General features: G+C 54.4%; 1 protein-coding gene and 1 pseudogene across 2 annotated transcripts; one reads left to right on the top strand and one right to left on the bottom strand.

Moving 5' to 3' along the window:
• Positions 1 to 5,538: 5,538 nt before the first annotated feature.
• Gga1 (golgi associated, gamma adaptin ear containing, ARF binding protein 1) lies at positions 5,539 to 24,838 on the bottom strand. Of its 2 annotated transcripts, XM_036207953.1 has the most exons (17): positions 24,394 to 24,838; positions 21,330 to 21,414; positions 20,131 to 20,206; positions 18,543 to 18,641; positions 17,280 to 17,403; positions 15,773 to 15,873; positions 15,173 to 15,253; positions 12,303 to 12,440; positions 12,145 to 12,226; positions 11,265 to 11,372; positions 10,462 to 10,614; positions 8,810 to 8,874; positions 8,208 to 8,380; positions 7,699 to 7,892; positions 6,805 to 6,974; positions 6,486 to 6,596; positions 5,539 to 6,394 (listed from the first exon to the last, which is right to left on the bottom strand). In XM_036207953.1, exons 1-17 carry the CDS (start codon positions 24,434 to 24,436, stop codon positions 6,284 to 6,286), a joined length of 1,914 nt encoding a protein of 637 aa, XP_036063846.1. In that variant the 5' UTR covers positions 24,437 to 24,838; the 3' UTR covers positions 5,539 to 6,283. The 2 variants fall into 2 exon arrangements, with proteins under 2 accessions (XP_036063846.1, XP_036063847.1); XM_036207954.1 differs by lacking the exon at positions 6,486 to 6,596.
• On the top strand, positions 9,405 to 10,002 carry LOC118596909 (annotated as a pseudogene).
• Positions 24,839 to 25,176: the final 338 nt, after the last annotated feature.

The following is a 25,176-nucleotide window of genomic DNA, read 5'->3' as shown; positions in this document are numbered from 1 at the left end:
GGACCAGTGGATGGGAACCTGGTCTACCTGGGACCACCAGAGACTACTTACTGTCTTTGGACCTATCCCTAAAGTTCCTCATTCACTGTTTGTAGTGGCTTGATGGGGATAAATGTCCTGGACTGGCCCATGCCACAGGGTAAACAAGATACCCGGGCCTGCTTCTCAGCCTTAGAGTCCCTCCATTTTAAGGGTCCTCAGCTTGGACGGTTTCCTCTATTTGTAAAGCTCTTTCTCATCCCTCCTGGCAAACAGTCCCTGGTCCTTGCCCTTCCTTCTTGTTAGGCACTGATACGGGTGCTGCTCTGAACCCCCAAATCCAACAGAAGTTTTCTCTTTAGAACGTGCCGCTGAAAACCAGCCTGGGCATACAGTAGGTGTTCACAACCGGTAGTTACTACAGGGCAAGAGAGCTTGTGGGCAACAGCAAGCTGGCTCCGGTGCACCCTTCAGGCTTGGGGAGGGTGGGGGAGAGGAGGCTACAGGAAGCCCTGAGCCCCACATCGGCACGTTTACTCTGTTAGTTTCAGTTCAGAGCAGTACCACTTGAGCACCTACTGTGTGGGAGTACAAAGGCAGCCCCTTTGCTCCAGGCATCTCTGCAAACCCTACCCTCAACACAGGCCTGGCACCTGGGGGTCACTCACTGGAAGCAGACAACCCCTTTATTCATTCATGAAGTCCTGTAGAGGCTCCAGGAGCCCAGAGGGGTCCCAGCAGTTACTGCTGCAAAGAGCCAGAACATCCTCGCTAGGAACAGCCCCTCATCACTGGAATCTTGGCTCTGTGGGTGGGGAGATGAGATGGCAAGCCAGATCCCTTCCCTCCCTCTCTTCTCCCAATGGGAAGGCTGCTGACCAGTGTTTGGAGAAGAGGTGGTAAAAGGTCCCCTGAGAGGGGGTCCAGCCTTGGGGTACACTTATGGAGACACCAGACCTGGACTTGCAACGCCTTCCTGGCCCTTTTCTTTCCCACCATCTAGGTCCTACCCAGAACATTCTTGCGGTTCAGTTTTCCCTGACTTGGCAATGGGCACGCTCCGCTGGGTGAGCAAGTGGTTCCCAAGCCAGCGGCTTGGCTCCAGATGTCATCTTCTTGCCTCTAGGGAGGTCTCTGAACTCCATGATGCTTCTGCCTGCAAGTTCAGGGCTTGTCAGGCTATCAGGTTGCTTGGCTGTGCTGGAAGTTCCGGAGGGCAGGTCTGGCTTATACCCTATGCCTCCCAGGCTTGTCCAGGCCTAGTCCTGACTCTAGCCTGGGGAGGGGACAGCTCCCGGGGCTGAAAAGCAGGGATTTTGTTTGTTTTGTTTTTCAGAAATGACCAGAGTGTATCATCAAAGCTCTTGCCCAGCCCCAGTCCCTAGCTCTAGTTTGACCCAGGGGCCTTCTGGGTCTGCCCAGATGATGCTACTGTGTTTCTTGGCTGGGTGACCTTGTAAGGGAGGCCTCTTTTGTCACATGGGTTGAATCATAGAAGGTTGGAAGCCCCAAAGGTTGGATCATAGGCTATTCCTTCAAAGGATGTTGTAATCAGAAAGTTTTGATTAGTAAATGCTGGGGTCATGGCTGGGTTGGGTTGTCTTTTGTGGGGGTGGGTGGGTATTTTGGTTTTGAACTAGGGATCAAACCCGAGGCTTTGTGCTGCTTGGCAAGTGCTCCACCACTGAGTCCCAGCCTCAGATCTCTCTAAAAAGTTTTGAAATTAAATTTTTGTTGGTTTTGTTTTGATTTTGAGACAGGGTTTCTCTGTGTAGTTTTGGAGCCTGTCCTGGAACTCGCTTTGTAGACCTGGGTGGCCTTGAACTCACAGAGATCCACCTGCCTCTGCCTCCCAAGTGCTGGGCCACCACCGCCCAGCATTTTTATTTTTTTAGTTTTTCAAGACAGGGTTTCTCTGTGTAGCTCTGGTGGCTTGGAACTCCCTCTGTAGACCAGGCTGGCCTCAAACTCACAGATACCTCCAAGTACGAGTGTTGGGATTAAAGGTGTGCACCACCACCACCATAAATTTTTTAAAATCTAATTTTGTTTTATGTATACGGGTGTTTTGCCTGCATGTATGTCTATGTATCATGAGTGTGCAGTGCCTGTGGAGGCCAGAAAAGGGTGTTGAATCCCCTGGAACTGGAATTACAGATCACTGTGAGCCACCATGTGCATGCTGGGAATTGAACCTGGTTCTCTGAGCCAACTCTCCAGCTCCCTTAATCACATTTTTTTTTTTTTTTTTAAAGTGTGTGCATGTGTAAACATTTCTTTCATGGGGAGGTCAGAGGACAGCTTATGGAAGTCTGTTGTCTCCTTCTACCACGTCCCCCAGGAGTCAAACTTGGGTCCTCATGCTTGATGGCCGTACTGCCACCCACTGGGCCTCTTCACCATACCTTTTTTTAATTTTGGGAGAAAGTCTCATTACGTTGCCCAGTTGGTCTTGAACTTGCAATGCTCTTGCCTCCTCAGTAGCAGATATTACAGAAGAGCCATGGGACTTGGGGAACTGTCTCTCACCAGCACACTAACCTTGGATAAGAGAGCTCACCCCTCAGCCACAAACACCACAAAGCTTAATAGGATTACAGGAATTAAGCATGTAAAATTCTCAGAAAAGTGCCTGGCTCTATCTTCTGTTACTTCATTCTTCAACCACCAAAAGTCAGGAATGACAAGAACCTTGACCACCCCTGCCTCGGTTGTCCTTGAAATATGTCCAGCTGCCTTAGGACAGTAGAATTGACTGGCATGTTCCTTAGCTCACCCTCCCCTAAGGTTGGTATCTTTGCCTCCCTCCATTTGGCAGATGTGCAGACCCAGGCCAGACCAGATAGATGTACAGACCAGATGTGCACACTAGTTGGCTACGTAGTAGAGGCCAGGTCAGAAGACAGACCTAAGGCCTAGGAGCCATTGCTGCTGCGTACATGGTATTGCCTGGAAACTCCCTCGAGGCTGGCCTCTGCTCCTGCCTTCACTGTGGCCACAGAGGGACTGACCAGCCATCACACAGATTTGCCTGCCATCCCTGACAGTCTGGCTGGCATCTGCTAGTGAGACTTGAGCGGATGTGGTCAGGGCAGCCAGTGGGCGGGCTGGGGTGGAGGCTTTATCATACCAGCTGAGACACTTTGCCACATGGCTGGATTGTGGCAATACTAGAAAGCCTCCAAGTAGCGGCTCCTGCCCACGGCAGCCAGCGCAGGTGTGTTTCCTGGGGCTATGATAACTCCCTTGCCCACCTCCACTTCCACAAGCCCAAAGGCCTTTCCAGGAACCCTGGGGTGGGGCTGAGGCGGGACTCCTCCTGATACTGCTTGCCCTGGAGTAATGTGTGCTCTTGACCCCAGCTGGGAGCAACATAGGCCAGGCAGGTGTCAGAGCTGGAAGACAGGCCCATGTGGCGGTGACAATCTACCATCTAGACCCCTCCTCTAGACGGCTGGGACAGTGCTCACAGAGCACTTCTGAGGACTCAAAGGCGGAGTGAGGGTGTGGGGTGGGGTGTGGTAAGGGGAGGCTGCAGGCAGCTGGCCCAGCAGCATGCCAAGGTGGGTGGCTCCTCTCCACTGCCCTGGGGGTAGAGGCCACAGAGGGTGGCCCAGGGTAGCAGAGGCTCTCCATCACTCTTGGATTCTGCTAAAAGATGAGCAGCCTGTGGTTACTAAAGAATTAACTGCTGGCTCTGGCTAGTGTCCCAGAAGTGGAAGTGTGGCTGTGAGGTCTGGGAAGTCCCGTTGCCCTGGTGTGGTGATGGGGTTCATCTTTTGAAAGACTGAGAAGATACTTCCCAGGGTGCCCATGCTAAGACAGATGCTCACCTCCAGGGATGCCCCTTGTCCCCGACTTCCTGAGAGTGCCGTGCTAGTTTCCAGCTCCTACTGGGTTTTGAGATGGGTCATACCTGCATGGGAGTGTGTGCTCCAGAGATTTGCTCATAGATGGACAAGGCCAGATGTAGGAGTGGTTTTCTGTGCTTCGGTCCCTGAAGCACCACCCCTAGAAGGCAGACGGACCGGCAGACCTGAAATGCTTAAATGCTTACTCCCTCTTGGCTACCTCATGACTCCAGATGCTGGATGCTGGTACTACGGACCAAATCAGAATTCTCCAGAGAACCACGTTGGACTGGGCCTCACCTCTCCTGGATCCTGTAACCACCTCCCTTTGCTTGTTGTTAAGTTACTCAAAATAATCCCCTTTTGACTACTAGATAAACTATGTGGAATTGCCTCATTAATTGCCAATTTAGCCAGAGGTGGGGTTGGGCCGGGAAACTGAAGGGGTTCCTCTTATACCGCAGCCTGGGCTCTTGGGCCTACAGATCCCTCAAAGGGGCCTTACTAGCTCTCTAGGTCCCCACCCTGTGACCCTTTTAAACAAAGAACCTAGAAAGGGAGAGCAAGTCAGTGAGTGACTTTGGAACCAGCACACCAATTCATGGAACTCCCAAATTCATGGTCCCACGACTCATGCCTACCCTCACCCATTCAGGGGCCATTTAACAAGATTATACTGGGCGGGGCGGTGGTGGTGGCTGCGGCGCACGCCATTAATACCAGTACTCGGGAGGCAGAGCCAGGTGGATCTCTGTGTGTTTGAGGCCAGCCTGGGCTACAGAGTGAGTTCCAGGAAAGGCACAAAGCTACACAGAGAAACCCTGTCTCCAAAAAACAAAAAGATTATACTGGAGACAACCCTGAGGCCCCAGGTGGGAACTGGAGGACCTTTTCAGACAGGACAGGTGCCAGGACAGGCCATCAGCTGTGTCAGGAGTGAGTCATGCAGTGGAGTCTGGTTGGAGGGAGGCCGAGAGGCACCGGTACCTCTGTCATTTGCTATACAGTCCACCCGAGATGCCTTCACTCTGTGTGCAGTGTGGGCCTGCCAGGAGGAGAGCTGTATCATATGCAGGAGGTCTTCACCGGATCTACGGAAAGGGTTGTAGTAGCTAACTGCAGATCAGGAACTGCCCGATGATGAGACAAAGTGAAAGTGTTTTCTCAGATGTGGGGCTTCCTGGAGCCTGTGACAATACAGCTGCTCATGGGACCAAGGGTGGGCCGCCTGCCCCCACCCCCTCCTCACTGCACCCCACTGGCAGGCAGATTATCCTAGCTCTAGCTGTGGCTTTCTCACCCTGCTTGGGCACAGCCCTTTATCACACCAAGGGAGGTGAGGACGGCTGAAGCGGGTGTGGTGCAGGGCTCCTGGAGTGGGCCTGCCACATCTGCTGTGGGGAGTCCTGCTTCCCAGAGCAGCACCTGGGGCTGGGAGAAGCCCATGGGAGAATCTGCAGGGTGCAGCAGGAGGAGGCAAGGAGCCAGGGCTTCCCTTCGGCTGCTGCAGAAGCTGAACCCCTTAGTGGCCTCATCTCCAGCTGGGACTGTGCTGGGCCACCCCGACTCAGTCCCCAGTAGGACCTCTTCTGGTGCAGGACCGAGGAGTCAGAATGGGTGGGAGATGGGGACACAACAGATAGTGCAGTCCTTAGGCCCCCAATCCCTGGTTCTCCCCTGCCTCCCTCAACCTGGCAAGAACGGCTACTCCAGGAAAAGGTCATTTTATTTTCATAAATACTCCCGCTGTCACCCACACTGACCCTACTTTGGACCACAGATGGGTGGGCAGATGTGAGGTGCTCACAGGAGGCCCCAGCAAAAGCTGATGAATGAAGCATGGAACTCTGGGAGTTCCATGGCCCCCCAGGGGGACATGTCCTCTGGCTTTGCTTTCAAGTTCCCATGGCCCCGCAGGAGGCCTGAGAGCAAAGGGAGGCCTCCAGAGGGGCTGGAGCTGAGTGGAGCTCCCTCAGCTCTGGGACCACAGGGCCATTCCAAAAGAAAAGCAAAGAGCCAAACCACACACCAAGTGCAAACAGCTAGGGCATGGGCATTACCCCCAGTCACTGGGTTCCCACAGAGGAAGCCTGGGCTGGTCCCAGCGCCAGCATGGCCTCCAAGTTATGGCTGGGCCTTTCCGTAAGGCATAAAAGACAGGTGGGGGAGACCCCACCTCAGGCTGGGGTCAGAGCTGGGCCTAACAGCCATGCTTCTTCCCTCACTCCCGAGAGTCTTTCCAGGGCAGACAGCCCCTCCCTGTTCCTGGCTCCCACTGGTGATGGGGATCCCAGTAGCTATGGCAAATCCAGGCCCAGCCTCCTGCCGGGTTTGGCTCAGCAGGAGAAGAGGCTTAGGGAGAGGGAAGAGTCACTGGGGGCCACAGGAAGGAGAGAAGGCCCAGGCTGAGCAGGACTAGGTCCTGTTGCCCTCCTCTCTCCAGCCCCCCTGTCCTAGAGGCTCCCCCAGGTTTCTGGAGGGGGGAACTGATCCACATCTCCCATCTCGTTGTAGGTCTGGTCGCCCATGGTGAAGATGAGCTTGTATCGAAGGCGAACCTTCTCCTGGGGCACAAATGGCAGAAGCGAGGGTTAGAGCAGGAAAAGGAGGCCGGCACCACCCCGGGGCACTGCCCTGTCATAGCTGGGCCCTCACCTTCTGGGGGTTAGCAAGGAGCAGGACCTGGGTGATGGCTGAGGGGTGGACGATGGGGTTAAATGCTGGCAGCTCTGTGCCGGAAGGAGGCTGCAGCCTCACCTTCATGACCTGAGGGTAGGAGGTGTATAGCTGGTCAGGCAGCCACTGAGGAGGAACCAGCTCCCTCCCAGGGTCTTAGGGATCTCTCCTCCGGCCTCCCCCAGCTCCCCAGTGAGGGAGATCCTGTCCTCTGACCATGCCCAGCCAGCTAGCTGCCCATCGAGTCTCAGGTCACCCTGCCTTGAGGGAGGAAGACCTGTTTGGTCTGCCCTGTCACCTTAGGGACAGCCGACTGGAAAACAATGTTGCGGATGGGCTGGGGGGCGGTGCTCAGCATGGAGACCACCACCACCAGCAGGTCAGAGCGCCCTGGCAGTGGGTCCCGAGCAAAGTGGAAGAGGACACGGAAGCCATGCTGGTCATAAACTGTCACCGGCAGGATGCTGCCTGTTGGGAGAAGGGTTGGAGGGAGATGAATGAATGGGTGGAGCCAGAACATACCTATCCGCCTCTCACCCAGGGTCTGGCCTCCACTGGAGCTGAAGGCACAGAGAGACCAGATGGTGGAGGCAGAACACCATCCCTAGAGCCAAGTCACAGCCAGGTTCTCTCCTGGGCTGGAGTCAAGGGCTCTGGTCAAAGTCTGGGTGGCGCACTCTTTGAGCTCGGGGTTAGTTCTACTGGAAAGGAGGATGGAGAAGGGGTGCTGCCCTTGGTCACCGCTTCTGAGAATGTCAATGCAGCCTGGCTAGTCGTCAGCTCAGGCCGAGTGTCAGGCAGTGCTACCGACTGCTCCTGAGTGAGAAACGCCTAGGGCCGAGGCCTGGATCTTTCTTTGAGGCTTGGTTTTGTAATCTTACAGAACCTTCTAGCTCTGGCCCCTGCCTTCTCTATGGAGGAGAGGTCAGGGTCCATTCGGGAGGCAGAGGCAGGAGGATCTCTGTGAGTTCAAGGCCAGCCTGGTCTACAGAGTGAGATCCAGGACAGGGGCAAAGCTACACAGAGAAACCTTGTCTCGAAAAACCAAAAAAAAAAAAAAAAAAGCCCCCCCCACCTCCCGTGACTCAGAAATTAGGGAGCAGCCTTGCGTCACTCCAGGGTGGGAAGCCGTCGTGCAGGGGGACAAGAGCTGACCTGGCTTGGTCCTCCCACCCCACCTAGTTCCACTCACTGGGTTTGATGGACTCCAGGGGCACAGTGATGTTGGCTAAGGAGAGCTCGGTGGGTGCTGGCTGTGGTGGAGGCCCAGGGGGCTCTGGGGACGCGCTGTGGAGGAGGCTGGTGGGTGCTGGACTGGGTGACGTGCAGCTGCTCTTACTCTGCAGGTCACGGAGAGTGAGGCGGGGGGCTGGCTGCTGCTTCTCCCTTAATGGGAACAGTGCATTAGCAACTGACTTTCAGGTGGTCTTGTTAGGGCCCGGGAAGGACTGGGCTACCCAGCTCTGTGCCTGCAGGTCAGTGTCTCTAGCCTTGGGCATCCTCCCATGCTGACCCACCCCCTCTCTCTTCTCTAGGGGGCATGTTGGCGGGCACCACTGTGCCCCATTCTCATCAACTCTGTGTGGTGTGAAACCCTCATCACAGTGGGTAGGCCAACATGCTGGGCTCCCAGGAGCTACAGTGACGGACGATTCCCTGCTGGCCTGTGGGGACAGGGGCCCTGGCAATAGCAGCCCTCACCACCGCACTTGCTGGGCTTCTGGGGGCAGAGCCTGTTGCAGGAGGGTTTTCCCCAAGAGGTCCAGGTCATCCAGGCCGCTGCTCGCTGGTGGGGGTGCCTGTGCTGGGGGTCGGCAGTCCATGCTGGGGGCCTGGGCTGGGGGAGGGACTGAGGGTTCAGCGCCATCTGAGGACTGTGGGCAAAGGAGTCAGGGTGAGACTTTACAGTGCTCTGGTCACCACCTGGGCCCTGTGGCCCTCCCCTCCCCGCAGGTGACAACACAGACCAGTGAAGCAGAGGGACAATAGACCACTTCATCACAAGGCGGAACACTGGGCCTGGCTGGAGCTGCACACTCAGGGGCCCACAAGTCACCTTTAAGGGAAGAAGAGCCCCCCCCCCCCCCAGCTTAACCTTGAAGGCATGGCTGTGGTCCTGTTGGGGGAGCCCAGGCTGGGGCCCAGGCACCTCTGCTGAGGTTAGAAGAGACTGTTGGGCTCTTCCTTAGGGTGGAACTGCCCTGTTCCAGGGAGCCTTGCCCATACCCAGCTGGCTGGCTGGTACCTCTCAGGCTCCCTGCCCCTGGGTCTGTCACAGGCTGAACCAGCTTTAGCAATCTTACCTGGAAGCTGTTCCATCCCACGCTGTCTGAGCTGGGGCCTGAAGGGGGTGTAGGGTCACTTAGGCCTGTAGAGAAAGCAAGATACGGAGTTGGCCTGGTAAGCTAAAAGCTAGCCATGTGCTTGCTGGCTTGGAGATCCCTGGATTCTCTCCTTTCTCAGAGGCTCACGAATGAAACCCACACTCCTCCGAGGGAACCAGTGGCAGAACAAAAATAGAAAGCACTGTCCCAACAGCCATCCTGCAGCCCACACTTGCTTCCTCTCTTCCAGGCAAGGCCCCACAGAAGCCAACTAATGGGCAGAGGTTGGAACTTTCGCCTCTGCCCTCAGCAGCTTAGAGCAGGAGCGGAGGTCGTGAGGAGAGAGGAGAGCCTGAGCTCGAGGGTCCAGGTGAGCATCCGTGGGCAAGTGCTATCCTGGGTGAACCTGGGTCCATGGGGACCACGCAAGGTGGATCAGGTGGACTCTGGCATTAGTCAAGAAAGCCAACTAATTGGTGCTGGAGGGTCCTGAGGAGTGGCCCTGGCAGGCGGGAAACCAGCCTGAGGCCTGTCTGTCCTGAACACCTCAGCCAAGCTCCCCTGTATTTGACTTAGAGAAGACAGAGACTGTTTTCAGCAGGTGTTCCCCACAGGCAGGGAACCAGCAGCTGTCAGGTCTTCCTATGGTGGTCCTTTCAGACCCCAGAGGGGGGTGCTCCGTGCAGTCACAGCTTCTAGTCGGGTGACGGTGAGCGCCTCTGGCTCGGCCAACGAGGCCACCAAGGTTCCAGACAACGTAGGAGACTGGCTCCCCGGCATCTACCGCTTCACCACCTCACCGATTGGAACGACTTCCGGAGGAACTTGATCCTCAATTTGGGACTCTTTGCCACCAGAGTTTGGCTGTCCAGGAACTTGAGTCACATTGATCTGATGGTACCTCAGCCAGGGGTGTAGCCAGATGATGGAATTCCCAAAGACAGCCTCCTGTCTGGGACCACGAGATACTACCCTGGTGGCAGCTGGAGTTGACACCCTCTCCTTGTCTGAACCTCCACCCCACCCCTCCACCCCCGGGCAGGCCCTAGCTTCAGCTGAGATGTGGCCTCTGCACAGTTCTGTGTGCAGTTCCCAAGGTTCTGCAGAGGGTGACCTTTGCCCTTGTCCTGAGGAGTAGCGATGGTTCTTGAAAAAAATATTTCAAATAAAGCCTGCACACAAAGACAGAAAAAAAAAAAAAAAAAGACCACAGAGAAGGCTGAGTGTGGTGGTGCATGCCTTTAGTTCCAGCACTGGGAGGCAGAGGCAGGTCAATCTCTGAGTTCAAGGCCAGCCTGGTCTACAGAGTGAGTTTCAGGACAGCCAGGACTACACAGAAACTGTCTCAAAAAACAAAAATAAACAAACCCAATCAACCACCCAACAAATCAAAAAGCCTGAAGAAAACAGTGTTCACTGCTTACACTTTCAATGTTCCTCACTCCAAGTGGATCTGACTAACTCCTGTCCTTGCTGTTGGGAGAAGCTGCTGATCCTTACCCAGTGGAGACACACTCCAGCAATCCCCGCCTCTGCCAGGCTGACGTGGTGAGGTCACCATGAGCCCCGGCTTCACTCAGGACAGGGAAGGCAGGTGCCCGCAGGCTGCCCTGCCCCGTCCTCTTCCTTACCCAGAGACATGAGCTCATCATCAAGCAGGGACACCGAGGCACTGGGCTGCTCTGGGCTGCTCTGGCTGCCAGGGTGGGTGGGCGTGGCTGGGTATGCGGTGCCCGAGGGAGGGAGGTCCAGGCCTGAGAGGTCCAGCAGGGCTGAGGTACTCCCTGAGTGGAGAGGAGAGTTGGGCAAGTCCTGGGGGCCACTCAGAAGCGCAGGGGTGGGACAGCAACCTCCCTCCTCCGCTCTGCACCACAGGTCTCCCGGCCCTTGTGGTACCCCAGCCCTTTCTTTAGCAGACGGCACTTGTGTTCAGAACGCAATCAGCTTTAAGGTGAGGGACATGTCAGAAATGTGGCATTAGTGTGACTACACAGTGATACCAACTACGGCAGCTGAGGTGTCCCTTAGGACAGCCTTAGGAGATCACTGCTGCTCTCATACCTCTGAGAGGGCCTCCCACTCTCCAAGGGCTGCTCACCACTAGCCTCTCCTGTGTCCGCCACCCCCACACACCATGCTGCCATTTCCCCTCAGTGGTCTGCACGTCAGTGTCTAAAGCCCTTTCCTTGTCTCTGATAGTCCAATCAAGCCTAGGGTATGGTATGACCCAGCTCCACACATCTGGATCAAAGAAAAACCTCCTTCCTTCTGGTCCGTGACAAACTTGGGCTTTCTTCCCCAACAACTTTAGGCTTGCCAGAGAATGCCTCAGCTCCCTTCTCGGGACCTTCACGGTCTTAAGGGGCCCAGGTCACATTGAAGGTCGTGCCGCCCTGCACTCTGGGCCCCCACAGAGCTCCCGCTCTCTTCTCACCAGGAATGGAGCTGGCTGTGGCATCGCCATTGACCTCCTCACCCTGGACCAGCTGCTTGTATAGGTTGATCACCTGGGTGAGATTGTCGTTAGCCTGCAGGATCTCAGCTGGAACAGGAAGGAGGGGAGAGGCCAGTTAAAGGAGTGGGGTCTCTGGATAGGGGAGAAGAGCCTCCCACATCCACCCCAAAGGGTATTTTTTTTCTCCCCGGAGCTGAGGACCAAACCCAGGGCCTTGTACTTGCTAGGCAAGTGCTCTACCACTAAGCTAAATCCCCAACCCCAAATGTCATTCATGCAGAATATTTTCCCCCCAAGACAGTGTTTTTCTGTGCAACAGTCCTGGCTGTCCTGGAACTCACTTTGTGAACCAGGCTGACCTCGAACTGACTGAGATCGGCCTGCCTCTGCCTCCCAAGTGCTGGGATTAAAGGTGTGCGCCACCACTGCCCGGCTCCAAAGGGTATATGAAGGGGAAGGGCCCCCATCCCACTGCATCTATGGGGTCCAGACAGCTGAGCTGGCGAAGAAGCTGAGATGTACTCAGAATGTCCAGGGGACAGCCAGGCAGGGAGGAGAGAGACAGAGAGATGACAGAGGGCCTGAGTGGATGAGATGGGATGATCTGCCACACTGGTGCTCTGAGACCCACGCTGGGAAATGGGGAGAGCTCCCCCTTCTGGGCAGGAGATGAGACGCTTGCTCAGGACCTTGTTCATGGAGTCCACCACAGCAGTCTCTGCCATCTGCGGCCTTCTCAGGTCAGGGCTGGGGAGAGGGGGCCCCCTTGTGGTGGCTCCTTCCAACTGCGGGCGGGTGTCTATGGGGCCTGAGGGGCAGGTGGAGGGGCAGGGCCTGACCTCAGCACTCTGGGACTCACCTAAAGCCTCATCATTGTCTTCTGTGTCACTGGCCAATCGGAAGAGCGTGGGCCGCATGCGCTCACAGCGCTGGTACAGTTCCTAGGGGGACAGGGTGAGTGGACAAGGGTTCTCAGGGGCTTGGGGCCAGGCTGGGAGTGGCCAGGAGCAGGCCTACCTTCATGAGGTCCTCACTGCTACTGGAGGCGGCACCCTGGCTGTGGCTCATCACCATCTCTGTCAGCAGCTTCACATTGTTGTTCACCTCCTCGATGGCATTCACCCGCTTTGAGATCTTCTCCATCCGCTTCTGGTCCTGCGGGGCAGCAAATGGCAGAGGCTGTCTCAGGCCTGCCACTGGCCCTGGAGCTGGTACGAGTCGGGAAGAGAGCTGGCTGGGCATGATTGCAGCTCTGTGTGGGCAGTCCTGCTGAGAGCTTGCCACTCAGGGACAGGTCCTCTGTCCAAGAAGCAGTCTACTACTACATGTCCCTTCCTACTCTCCTGCCAGAGTCCTGGATCCAGGGGTGGCCCGAGATCACCCCAAGAGTTTCTAGACTCATGGCTATGGTCCTGTGCCATTCTTGCCCTCCCTGTGTCTGTCTCTTGAAGACAACGGCCCCGCCCCATACTTGACAGTGAGAGGTAAGAGTTCTTGGTCAGCACTCACAACCTAGAAACAAGGTATGGTGTCCCTCCTTGTATCTGTAGGTGCCTGGAAAGTGTGGGGGCTCCTGGCCTTTAAAGGTAGCTAAAGGAAGTAATCTCACTCTCTCCAGCCCATTCTGTTTCCTAGTGTGTCTCCACTGCAGGAGGTGGGCATGCCCAGGACCTTCTCACATGGCCCGGCCCTCTAACACAACCCTGAACAGAAGCCATCCAGGCCTGTGATACACCCTCTCCTGGAGCCCCTGCCATGCAATCTGGGGCCCAAGCTTAGCTTGACCAACCTGCATGACTAGATCTTGCCTCTGAAGAAAAATGAACTAGCAGTTTCTGTGAGGCACACACTTTTAAAACATCTGGAAAATTCTATGCTGCTATCATTAGTGAGCTGGGAGATTTCATGTAGAAGTCTACATTTTCATTTTCAAAGACAGTGTTTCTCTCTGTGTAGCTCTGGCTATTATAGAACTCACTCTGTAGACCAGGCTAGCCTCAAACTCACAGAGATCCGCCTGCCTCTGCCTCCTGAGTGCTGAGATTAAAGGCGTGAGCCACTATGCCTGGCTTGAAGTCTATATTTTCAAAGAAAAAAAAAAATCACTTGATGATCTAGATACACAGGGCTGCAGGGGGGCAGTCACCTTGGGTACATGATGGGCTGTCTTCTGCCTCAGAGGCACCTGCCTTGTGGCCTTGACCCTTTATTTCCCTACTGTCAATTCTGAGCCTAGAGAGTGTGTTACGTTTGGCCTCTTCTGTCTGTGCTATTACGTGCCTTGGTTTGTGGCAAAGTTTCATTGTGTAGCTAGGGCTGGCCTGGAAGTCAAGACAAGGCCATTTTCCTGTCCTGGCCTCCCCAGTGTTGAGGTTGGAGGTGTGAGCCACATCCTGAATACTTCTTAAAAAAATTTTCGTTTGAGAGTCTCTCTCTACATAGCCCAGACTGTCTTGAAACTATGTAGACCTTGAACTCACAGAGATCCACCTGCCTCTGCCTCCCAAGTGCTAAGATTAAAGGTGTACACTAGCACAACCAGTCCTAAATGTCTTCTTTGATGATTTGCCTTATTAAACATCAGTGTAACTTCCAACATATATTAACTTACACACTAGTCATACATCAACACCTGTGTTTTGCTGTGTGTGTGCATATCTATATACATACACACATACTTACAGACATATTGAAAACATACTTTAGGGTTCAATTTGTTTTGGGGGGGGGTGCTGAGGAAGGATATCACGACATCATGCATGTAGGAAAAGTGTTCCACCACTAAGCTGTAGCCCTAATACACCCCAAGATACTTCTTCAAAGTGTTTGTATTTACTGACGTGTGTGTGTGTGTGTGTGTGTGTGTGTGTGTGTGTGTGTACCTGTGCCCTAGTGTGCACGTGGAAGTAAGGATAACTGGTGAGAGCTGGTTCTTTCCTTCGACCACGTGTGTCCTCAGGGGCCCAGCTCAGGCTGTCAGCACACACCTACACCTGCTGAGTCATCTTGCTGGCTCCCAAACTTCTTCCTTCCTTCCTTTCTTTTCTTTCTTTTTTTTAATTTAAAGGTTTATTTATTTATTTATTATGTATACAGTATTCTGTCTGCATATACACCTGCACACCAGGGCAGAAGAGGGCGCCAGATCTCATTACAGATGGTTGTGAGCCACCATGTGGTTGCTGGGAATTGAACTCAGGACCTCTGGAAGAACAGCCAGTGCTCTTAACCTCTGAGCCATCACTCTAGCCCCTTCTTTCTTTTCTTTCTTTCTTTTTTTTTCTTTTTCGAGACAGGGTTTCTCTGTGTAGTTTTGGTACCTGTCCTGGAACTAGCTCTGTAGACCAGGCTGGCCTCAAACTCACAGAGATCCCCTGCTTCTGCCTCACGAGTGCTGGGACTAAAGGTGTGCGTCACCACCGCCTGGCTCCAAAATTTTTTTTTTCTTTCTTTTTGTCTGAGACAGGGTCTTGCTATATGACCCAGACTAGCCTCAACCTCACAATCCTCCTGCCCCAGCCTCCAGAGTTTCAGGATTACAGGTGCATGCCACCAATTCTCAATTCTTGGCCTCATCACTAACAAATACTAGCACCTCAGGAATTCCGAATAGCAGGTTCACTTAGACACTGGGCAATTCTTCCTGTTAAACATCAGCCTCCTAGCACCTGTTGGTTCTTTGCTGTGGTAACGATCCTGCTAGGGTACTATGGGGCATTACACACACACACACACACACACACACACACACACACGCACACGCACACGCACACACACACACACACACACACACACACACACACACACACGCACACGCACACGCTCCTGCTTGGTGGCCTAGCTTCACATCCATGTCTTCTACCCCTGTACCCCAGGCCAGCCATCACCTCCTGCACCATCTCCTTGATGAGCTTGTTGGCAGCCCGGAGGTCCTCGGGGTGTGAGCTTTTCAGCAGGCGGGCCAGCATCTGCAGAGACAAGGAGGTGACTGAGGGCACCACCAGGCCAGAACCTACAATCCGGATCCTCTGACTGTGTGTGGGGCCGGGCACAATGCTAAAGCTCTAGACAAAATGGTCAAAACTGACTGACATCTGATGGGTGTCCATTCAGATAAGCAAGACACTGCACACACTCCCCACAGAGTGCAGCAGGAGGATATCCTAGCACAGAGCCCTTCCCAGAGCCCTGTGGCTTTTGGAATCTCCAGGCGGACACACCAGAAACCACAGAGGTAGCCTTGGAAATGCTTCTTCAACCCCAAGCAAGTCAACTGGTATACAAAGATAAAAAACTGTGCAGCTCCTCAAGCAACCCTGGGTGGTGAACTGTGCTTCCTGAATACGGATGCTGGCATGGGGTCGGTGTAATCAGCAGGTGCTAAGTGCTGCTTCCTCCCACAGCCACCTCCACAGGGATCACGTTGGGCACAAGCCTCTGCTCTAGGGGCTAGGAGCCTCGAGGCCCAAGCTGTCACTCTGCCTTACCTTGGACTTCTCCTCATCTTCAAAGATCACATTCTTGGGCCGTGGAGGGGGGAGGGAAAAGATGGCATCTTCTGGAAGCTTGGGGTCAGACTTCACAATCCCTGGGAAGACAGGGTTAAGAAGGCTGTCAGTAGGTATCAGGACCAGAGGTATCAGGAGGGGCATATGAGAATAGAGTAGCAAGGTCAAAGGTGTAAGCATGGGCTTCTATCCGAGTCACGGCACCAAACGTAAGCATAACAGCTCAGATGGAAAGGTATCCTGGCAGCCAGGAGCCAAACTCACACCACACAACAAACCTCACTCGAGAGCTTTATTGAGAGGGAGGAAACGAGGAGGGTGATTGCCTCTGCTTGGGCAGATGTAAGCCCTGTATCCTGTTCAGTTTGCTCTGCTCCAGTAGACACAGGGCTCAGTGTTTCTTGGGGAGGGGATAGAACTTTCCAGGATGGAGATTGGTGGGATTTCACATGCAGAGACTGGGCTTTTTACTCTGTAGGGTGGGGGCAGGGTCCAGCCTTAGGGCAGTTAGTGTTCTGGGGGTGGAACCTGGCAGTTAGAAGTCCTTGGGGGAGGGTCCTAGCCATTCCATGTGGCTGGAAAGGCTTTACAAAAGGGAGGTCAGCTCACCAGCTTTGGACCTTGATGGATGGAAAGGGAAACCGTTTTGTTTGTTTGGTTGGTTTTTTGAGACAGGGTTTCTCTGTGTAGCCCTGTAACTCACTCTGTATACCAGGATGGCCTCGAACTCTCAGAGAGCTGGGATTAAACTACTTCTGACTACTTCTAACCTGCACAGTGAACTCCATCAGAGATGGTTTGAACCCAATATATATTAATATATACATATATATTAATATAATTTAAATAATAGGGGTTTTTTTTTAAGATTTTTTTTTTTAAATTGTGGTGTCTGTGTCTCCATGTGGGCATACGCATGTTGAGGTCAAATGCATCAAATCCCTTAGAGCTGGAGTTACAAGTGCTTGTGAGCCACTTCAGGAGTACAGGAAATCAAACCTGGGCCCTTTCGAAGAGCAACAAGGGTTCTGAACTGCCGAACTCTCTCTCCAGCTTCCATACATATTTTTGGAGAAAGGCTCATTCTGTAGCCAAGGGTGGCCCTTCAACTCCAGATGCCCCTGCCCCCCTTCCTAAGTGCTGGGATTATAAGATGTCTCCACCATACCTGGAGTATTTGCTCTTGGGGACGGAACCCGAGCTCATGCATGTTAGGCAAGCATTCTGCCAATTGAGCTACGTCCCTAGTCCCTGGGCACCTATGTTTTGTGGCCACTCTCTGAAGGTAAGCTTGACCCCACACCACCTCCCCCCCCCACTCAAGCTGGACTTCGGCACAGCCAGAGAGGCCCCATAGCTGTGTGTTCCTGAGACAACATTGAGGAGAGAAGCATGGCCTTGCTGGCAGAGCCCCAGAGACTGCTGGAGCCTGAGCTGCAGACAGGGCAGGTTACTGGTCCCTGTCAGCCTGGGGGTGGAGGCTCACCCTGCTTCTTCAGCATCTGGTAGGCTTCGGCAACCTTCACCTCCTCAGGCAGGCCGACCGTCCAGCTGTACAGCAGCTCCAAGATCTTGTTCTTCACCTTCTCTGACGTCCGGGAGCCCAAGTACTTCAGAGACATACAGAAGGGGAGTTAGACTCGAGACTGCTCAGCCCCACTCACTCCTAAGCCTCCAAGCCTCCCAGATGCCTCCAAAGTCGAGGATGCCCTGCAGCCTGCTGGTGTAAACTGAGCTCAGTTCTTTTGTGTGTGTGTGTGGGGGTGTTTTGAGACAGAGTTTCTCTGTGTAACAGAGTCCTGGCTGTCCTGGATCTCGCTTTGTAGACCAGGATGGCTTCAAACTCACAGAGATCCTCCTGCCTCTGCCTCCCGAGTGCTGGGATTAAAGGCGTTCACCACCACCACCCGGCTCTGGGCTCAGTTCTTAGCTGGACTACCTATTGGCTGTGTCTGTGACTCAGTTTCCTCATTGTGGGCATGTGGAACTTGGAGGCCCAGAGCAGGAGCACATAGCCAAGGGCTCCAGGTGAGGAGGAAGGGCTCATGTGCAGCTGACCTCACAAATCACTTCCATCATCGAACTAGGCCAAGAGACTTTCAGGGCACAGTTCTCTCCTGGGAGACGTGGGGCTGCACGGCCCACTCTGAGTTCTACTCAGAGGAAGGGCAGGGGGCTGGGTATCGAATATGTACCCAATCTGGGAGGACTTCCCAGGCCAAAGGTCGGTAGCCAGGGTGTGGCCCATCTGCTAACATAACTGACTCAGGTTTGTGGCTTTGGATGCTGAGGCTCACAGAAACCACATCTAGGTGATGGGGACAGGGAGAAATGGCAGACACCTAAGCAACCTAGGCTGGGCACACCCAATGACAGCATGTGTGTGCCCTGGGATTAGCTCTCCCTGCTAACTCTTTCATTTTTTTGTTTTGTTTTGTTTTGGTTTTTCGAGACAGGGTTTCTGTGTAGCTTTGCACCTTTTCCTGGATCTCACTCTATAGCCCAGTCTGGCCTCGAACTCACAGAGATCCATCTGGCTCTGCCTCCCGAGTGCTGGGATTAAAGGCGTGCGCCACCACTGCCTGGCTAGCTCTCCCTGCATACTGACTGGTTCCTCAGCTGCCAGGCTTTCCTGACTCAGTCGGGCCCTGGAGAAGGATCTGTGTTAAGATTTCCAACAGGGAGGCCCTAGGGATCCTTTTTCTACAACCCATCAGACCCAGCATTCCAAGCCTTGGCTAGGACACACCTTGGGAGACACAACCTTGATCAGCTCGTTCAGGAAGCGGAACTTGGCCACCTCATCATGGAACCGCTTGCCACAGCTCTTCATGCATGTTTCCAGAACCTGGGAAAGGAAGCAGTAAGGGAGTTCCTGACCTTGCCAGGGCCCAGCGGAAGGGAATGACCCTTGAGGGCACAAGGTGCCCAGGCTCAAAGGTCTCTGCGATTGCTCATCACCCCCTGGAGCACCGTGTCAGGGGTCTTCCGCTGACCAGCACTGCTCCAGCTACGGTATGACTACAGGTTCCTCTATGGCTTGGGCCATGTGTCCTTGTACAAGGTATTTTTACTACTTTTTTCCTCTTTTCATATTTTTAAATTTTTTTTAAACATGGTTTCACTGTGTAGCCCTGGCTGTCCTGGATCTCACTCTGTAGACCAGGGCCACGAACTCACAGAGATCTGCCTGTCTCTGCCTCCCGAGTGCTGGGGTTAAAGGTGTGTGCTACCACCACCCGGCTTACTTTTCTTCTTTCAAAAAACAATTTGGGGGCTGGAGATGGCTCAGCGGTTAAGAACACCGACTGTTCTTCCAGAGGACCCGGGTTCAACTCCCAGCACCCACGTGGCAGCTCCCAACTGTCTGTCATTCCAGGATTTGACACCCTCACACAAACATATAGGCAAACACAACAATGCACATAAAATAAAAATAAAAAAAAAAAATTTGGCGGCTGGAGAGATGGCTCAGAGGTTAAGAGCACTGACTGTTCTTCCAGAGGTCCTGAGTTCAATTCCCAGTAACCACATGGTGGCTCACAAACATTTATGAGATCTGGTGCCCTCTTCTGGCCTACAGGCATACATGCAGGCAGAAAATATATATATATATATATATATTTAGTTTTAAAGATTTATTTATTATGTATATACAGTATTCTGTCTGCATGTATCCCTGCTAACTAGAAGAGGGCACCAGATCTCATTTCAGGTGGTTGTTGGCCACCATGTGGTTGCTGGGAATTGAACTCAGGACCTTTGGAAGAGCAGACGGTGCTCTTAACCGCTGAGCCATCTCTCCAGCCTGCAGGCAGAATATTGTATAAACACAATAAATAAATCAATAAATCTTAGGAAACAAAACTATTTGGCACTACTCTGGCCTTTCCCAAACTCGTGAAGTCACAAGATCTTGCATACTTGAGGAAGAAACCCAAACTGATGTGTTGGAACATGATTGGTTACTTAGAGCAATTTTCTCCTGACCTCGGACAATTTTGTGCTAAGGCTGCTGGTATGTGGGCTGTGCACGGAGTCACAGAAAGCAACCCACCTCTTTTGCTCCTGGTATAGCCAAGAAACCTCAATCCTGAGCCTAGCTCTCACTGAAGAGGATGGTGCTGGCTGGCCAGGGTCTGCAGATCCCACATGGGAACCTGGGAGCTTTATAAACAGACTCCAAACTATGCATGCTGAGGGCCCTGCCTGTGTTTAACATGTATCCCGGGGAGGTGTCCTGCTGAAGTGGAGAATCCCTGCCACCACCATCAGAGGCCCAGCTGTGACAGAAGGCTAGCCCAGTGGCTGCTGTTGGGTACCTGATCTTTTCTTACCGTCAAGGCCTGGATGGCCTCCCACTCCTGTGGGGACTGGATCTTGTGGGCCAGCAAGCGGGTGGCAAGTGAAGGCCTGGAGAGAAGGGACAGTCATGGCTGACATGGTGCCTGAGTCACTCAGAGGGACAGTTACAATGCTAGACTGCAGCACTTCAGCCCTCTACTGGCCCCGTGAAGCACATACAAAGGCCCACCTCTCTCCAGATCAAACAGGTCCTGGGATGGTGACAGCAGTGTCAGGCACCCAGGGCAGGCAGGGTCCTTCAAGAGGTATGCACTTAGCCCCTTTTGGCTTTAAGAACTATGACAGGCCTGGAGATGTGGAGATGTTGCTTATTGATAGAGCACCTGCCTAGCATGGGTGAGTGAGGCCCTGAGCTCTAATTCCTCACCACCAGAAGCAAAAGCAGCTGTGTCTTTGGCTTGCACACGGGATGGTAAGGACAGAGGACCGCAGCCTGAGTGCTAAGGCCATGCAAAGTGACTCACAGCACCTCCGCTCCTTGCTTTCCTCAGTGGCTGGAAACCCCGTAACCCTCACATATGCAGCACTGGCAGTGCCATGCTACAACTGAGGACAGCGAGGGTCAGAACAGCAAATGGCTTGCCCAAGACTAATCAGAGGTGGGATTCGTTTCCCCCAAAGCCCGTAAACCCCAAACCAAGGGTTACTGGAAGCACCTGTCTTGGGAAGGAGGGTAGAGGAGAAGCGCCCTATGACTCGGTCCCTGCGACCCAGCAGCACCAAGGAGCCTGGGAGTCCAAGCCCTCGGGGAGTCACTTCTAGGGACGGCCCACACGTGCATTTTGGACAAGCATTCCAGGTACTTCTGGTTCTTTTTACATGAAGGACCTGTTGGGGAGGGTGTAGTCTGCCCTCTAGAAGGCTCCCAATAAACCATCAGCCACATAGTAGGGGTTAATTTGACCAAGCTCAGGACTGCCAGTGTCCTGGTGAGATTCAAGAGCAAACTGCTGAGCCTCAGTTTCTTCATTTATAAAATGGGTCCAGGAAGGCTCCCCTCAAAGAGGGTGGTCTACATGTAACCTCTAGTAAAAAGTGCCGCTGTCTTTGTTAACTGTGGGCGCACTTAGAATGGAAACCGGGTCTCTAGCCTGCCCAAGACCAGGTTCTGGAGTGTGCATGACAGGACACCGTGTTCTGCTTCATGTGTCAGCCAAGTGGAGCCACCTACCCCTCAAAGTCTTCGTTGAGCTGTTCGCAGAAAGCGTTGATGCTGGCCCAGTTCAGCTCCTTGTTCAGGGGATTTGTGGCTCTGTCTGCAAGAGCAGAGGGAGTCAGTATGGGCTAGTGGGATTTCTGCCTCTCCTTACTCTTCCCTGCAACTGGCAAGGTCAGGAGGGACTGAACACATGGGAGAGGCTTCCCTCCACTTTTTGCTGGACAGCCCCAAGCCTGAGCACCGACATTCCAGTGGAGTCAGTGAGCAGAACACACATGGCTGCTGCTTACCCCGCCTTTCCACCCAATGGCCCCTTCTCCAGAGACAACATCCAGGGACCACCTTCCATGGCTGTACCCACCATGCTGACTTTACCATCTCTGATTCTGTTCTTGAGAACAGTATCCCCATTCTCCTGGAATCTGTACTCAGGAGATTTAGGGGTAAGGAAAAGGTCAAGGTCCTGGTCCTTGAAGAACTACAGGCTTGGCAGTAGGCCAAGAAAAGCCAGGCTCTCAAGAAAGAGTGAGTGGCCAAGAAACCATAGGAACCCAGAGCGGCAGACTTGGGTCAGCCTGGGGCCAGGGCGGCTGCCCAGAGGAGGTAACAGTCCAGCCAAGTCTGGAAGGAGTTAACCAGGCTGAGGGCTGATCTGCCCAGCTAAGGACACAGCCTGGGAAACACTGTACCCTGGACCTCAGGTCTAGTTCTACCAGACCTTGTCCCTGGGGAGTGGCTCAGGAATACCTCTTCTGATGGTCCTCTAGTCCTTCGCTTATGCCCAGCATGGCAGGGGCTATGTCCTGGACTATTCTTTGCTGTGGGCCCAAGTGGACTATTATACAGTGCCACTGTGCTCTCTGCCACCGTGAACACACTGATCTCCCCTCAGTATGTGAGAGAATGAATGGATGGAGGAGGGATCAGTGGTAGGCAGGATGAGGCCAGGGAAGTTGGAATGCAGGAATGAGCAAAGAGGAGCGTGGCCGATAATACCAGACAATCCCCTTCTTGAGCCCCCAACACTGGCCAAGTGAAGATCTAGTATGTAATAGAACCTCCCTGAACCCCCATTTCCCCACTTGTAGAGCGAACCAATCACATGTCAGATGACAAATGCTTCATGCACGGTGAGGCTGCAGTGTCCCCATGGTGCCCAGACATTTCTGCCCATGCTGGGGGTACAGAGGGTCACAGCCCAGAGGTGGGGCCGTGAAAGATGTGTAGACAGGAGGCGGTGAGGGCCCAGTATGAGGGACCTATGCCATGCCTGGGGGCCTAGACACCCTAGTGCCTGGCAGCCATTCACTTGATGCGCATTTATTTTTAAAAAATACAGTGGTGGACAAAAGCCCTGCTCTCCTGAAGCTTACTGGCCTAAACAAAGCAGCGCTGACTACTCAGATTAGCGATCGCAGGAGGGCTGGCTGTAAAGGGGAGAGCGGGCAGAAAGGATGGGAGGCCCTGGGTTAGGCTGTTCTCTCCTAGGGTCTCAGAGGCAATATGGTTGGGCAGAGGGCTGAAGAAGCATTATCTTGGTACAAATCTATCCCACAAGCCTTGCGGGGACCCTCCAGTCCTTAAGAGGAACAGAAGTCGCCAGTGAGCCCCCAGCAGCATCAGGGACACCTCCTGCTTCCTTGGGGAAGGCTGTACATTTACTGTCCCCCACAATGGCCAAGGACTGAACACTGGAAAGGGGACTTCAGTCTGGAGTCAGAGACAATGAATGGGGTACTGGCCCCTCAATGACAGCTGGGAAAAGGGCTAAAACAGGAAGTCCTTCAAAGTGTCAAAGGCATGTGAGCTCCAGCGAGGGTGGAGCCAGTCATGTGGAGTCAGGAGCCAGGGAAAAGGAAACTCTGACTGCCCAGACCAGCTTCTCCCCAACATTCAGCAAACTAAGGATCTTAGAGCTGGAGGAGACAGGCCCCCTCCTTTTCCCCGGCCTCCACTTGGGGGAGCATCTCCCCTGGCAGGTGGCAGGGGAGAGTACTTGAGGGAGAGGGGTGTTTCACAACTGGGAGTGACTCTTCTGGTGGTGAAAGCATCCATGATCCTCCCTAGAAGCTACCCTTTACCTCTAACCTCCTGAGACCTGTGAAGCTGTGGTATCTCAAGTCCACAGGCAGTGAATGTCTTCTTCCACGCTCCCCTCCCCAACTGCCAGGCTGACTCTCCTACATTCCCCCAGACGGTGTGGTTTGGAATCAGTCCCCTGGTTCAACTCTGTTCCAGACTGGCTTCAAAGGTTCTGGCCATGATTTCCCACATCACCCCACACAGGTCCTTGGTGTACCTGAGGCCAAGAGGTTCAGCTGATAGCCCCATCCAGAAAGGCCTTGGGAGAGACCTGTCACTAGATGGACCAGAAGAGGCAGCCTGCAGCTCCCAGGGGCAGAGTCTAGGAATGGGATTGGCAAAGCCAAGGATCTTCAGCAGGGTGGGACAGGGAGAGCAGAGGGAGGGGCCGGGGACTTGGAAGCCAGAGTTGTAGAAAGCTGTTTCTAAGGAGACAGGAAGCAAGGGCAGAGGCCTTGGGAGGAAGCTCAGGAGGGGCTAGGAAAGCAATCTGGGATGCAGAATGAGACTGGGCTGGGTGTAGTGACAGAGAACTTGGATTTCTTTACGGAGTCTGAGACGGGACCCTTCCAAGCTTAAGCACTGGGAGTTTCTCCCAGCATGGTCAGTGCAGGCTGAGTTGGGCCAGGAGTCCCCCGGTTCCTGGACCCGGGAAAAGCTGCGATCACAGGGTGAAAAGACGCGGGCCTTGAGCTAGTGGGGTCCCTCAAAGGGAGGACTGCAGGGGTTGCTCTTCTGTGCAGCGGTCAGGGCCTTCAGGGTTTGGGGGTGCTCCCGGCAACCGGGTCATCGGGTGGGTGGGCGGCGCCCGCTCACAGCCTGGCTGGCTGCGCAGCTGCCAGGGTCCGAGCGGCGAACTGGGGCGCCGCCCCTCCTGGGTCGGGGGCGGGGCGTGAGGAGGGGGCGCGCGGACCCCGCCCCCGCCGGGAAAGGGGCCAACCTCGCGCCCCCGGTTCCGGTTCCGGTCCGGCCCGCGCCCCTCCCGGACACTCACTGATTCGCGCCTCCAGAGTCTCCGGCTCCATCGCGGGCTCCATCCGCCACGGGCCCCCGCCTCGGCACCGCCCCCCGCCCCCCGCCGCTCTCGCGGGAACTCCTCGGCCCCGCCCTCGGCCGGTTAAAGGGGCCGCGTCCGCCCCGAGGAGTCGGAACGGTGCGCTGGAGCGCTGGGCACCATCGAGACGCGGACGGGATCGCCCAGAGCGTCACCTCCTTGCCAACCCCTCCCCCTGGCGGCTGGCAGCTTCGCGGGTGGGGTCCGCCGGCGGCCTCGCAGCTCCGGGCGTTCAGGCGGGAAAGGAAGCGGAGAGCCAGGGGGCTGCGGGCGGCACCATAGAAACACCACGGGACGCTCTAACTCGGTCAGCGTCACGCAGATGCCCGTGACCGCTTCCGGAACAACGCTCCGGGGCCATGTTTCTGAGGGGCTCTGAAGTCACTTCCGGAGCCCTCAGGGGTACTTCCGCTTAAGTGGGGAAGTGGCAATGTCCCTTAAAAGGGCGACTGGGCACAGTGGCCAAAGCGAAAATGACGAAGTTAAGCTAACGTTTGTTTAGCGCTTAATGCCCCGGGCATGGGTCTAAGCATTTTTTTCCCCATTGAGACGAGTTTCACGATGTTGTCCTGGAAATCGCTCTGTAGACCAGGCCGGCCCGGAACTCATGACATCCCTTGATCTCTGCCTCCCAAGTGCCGAGATTAAAGGAGTGCGTCACTACGCCCAGCCAGGGGCTAGGTATTTTTCCCCCCCGTGAATCCATTCCCCAATCCCGGAAGC

The sequence above is a fragment of the Onychomys torridus genome, chromosome 16 (assembly GCF_903995425.1).
Source record: "Onychomys torridus chromosome 16, mOncTor1.1, whole genome shotgun sequence".
Lineage (NCBI taxonomy): Eukaryota > Metazoa > Chordata > Mammalia > Rodentia > Cricetidae > Onychomys > Onychomys torridus.
The sequence above is the reverse complement of the archived record's forward strand: the minus strand, read 5'-3'. Positions and strand labels throughout refer to the sequence as shown.

Bases quoted from the DNA above. Each gene is read 5' to 3' on its own strand.
- Gga1 (XM_036207953.1), bottom strand. From the start codon at position 24,436: ATGGAGCCCGCGATGGAGCCGGAGACTCTGGAGGCGCGAATCA. The intron at 12,441-15,172 runs GTGATGGCTGGC...GCTGCCCCGCAG, and splicing joins TCAAGGAGATGGTGCAGGAG to GACCAGAAGCGGATGGAGAA. The intron at 12,227-12,302 runs GTAGGCCTGCTC...CTGTCCCCCTAG, and splicing joins GCAGTGAGGACCTCATGAAG to GAACTGTACCAGCGCTGTGA.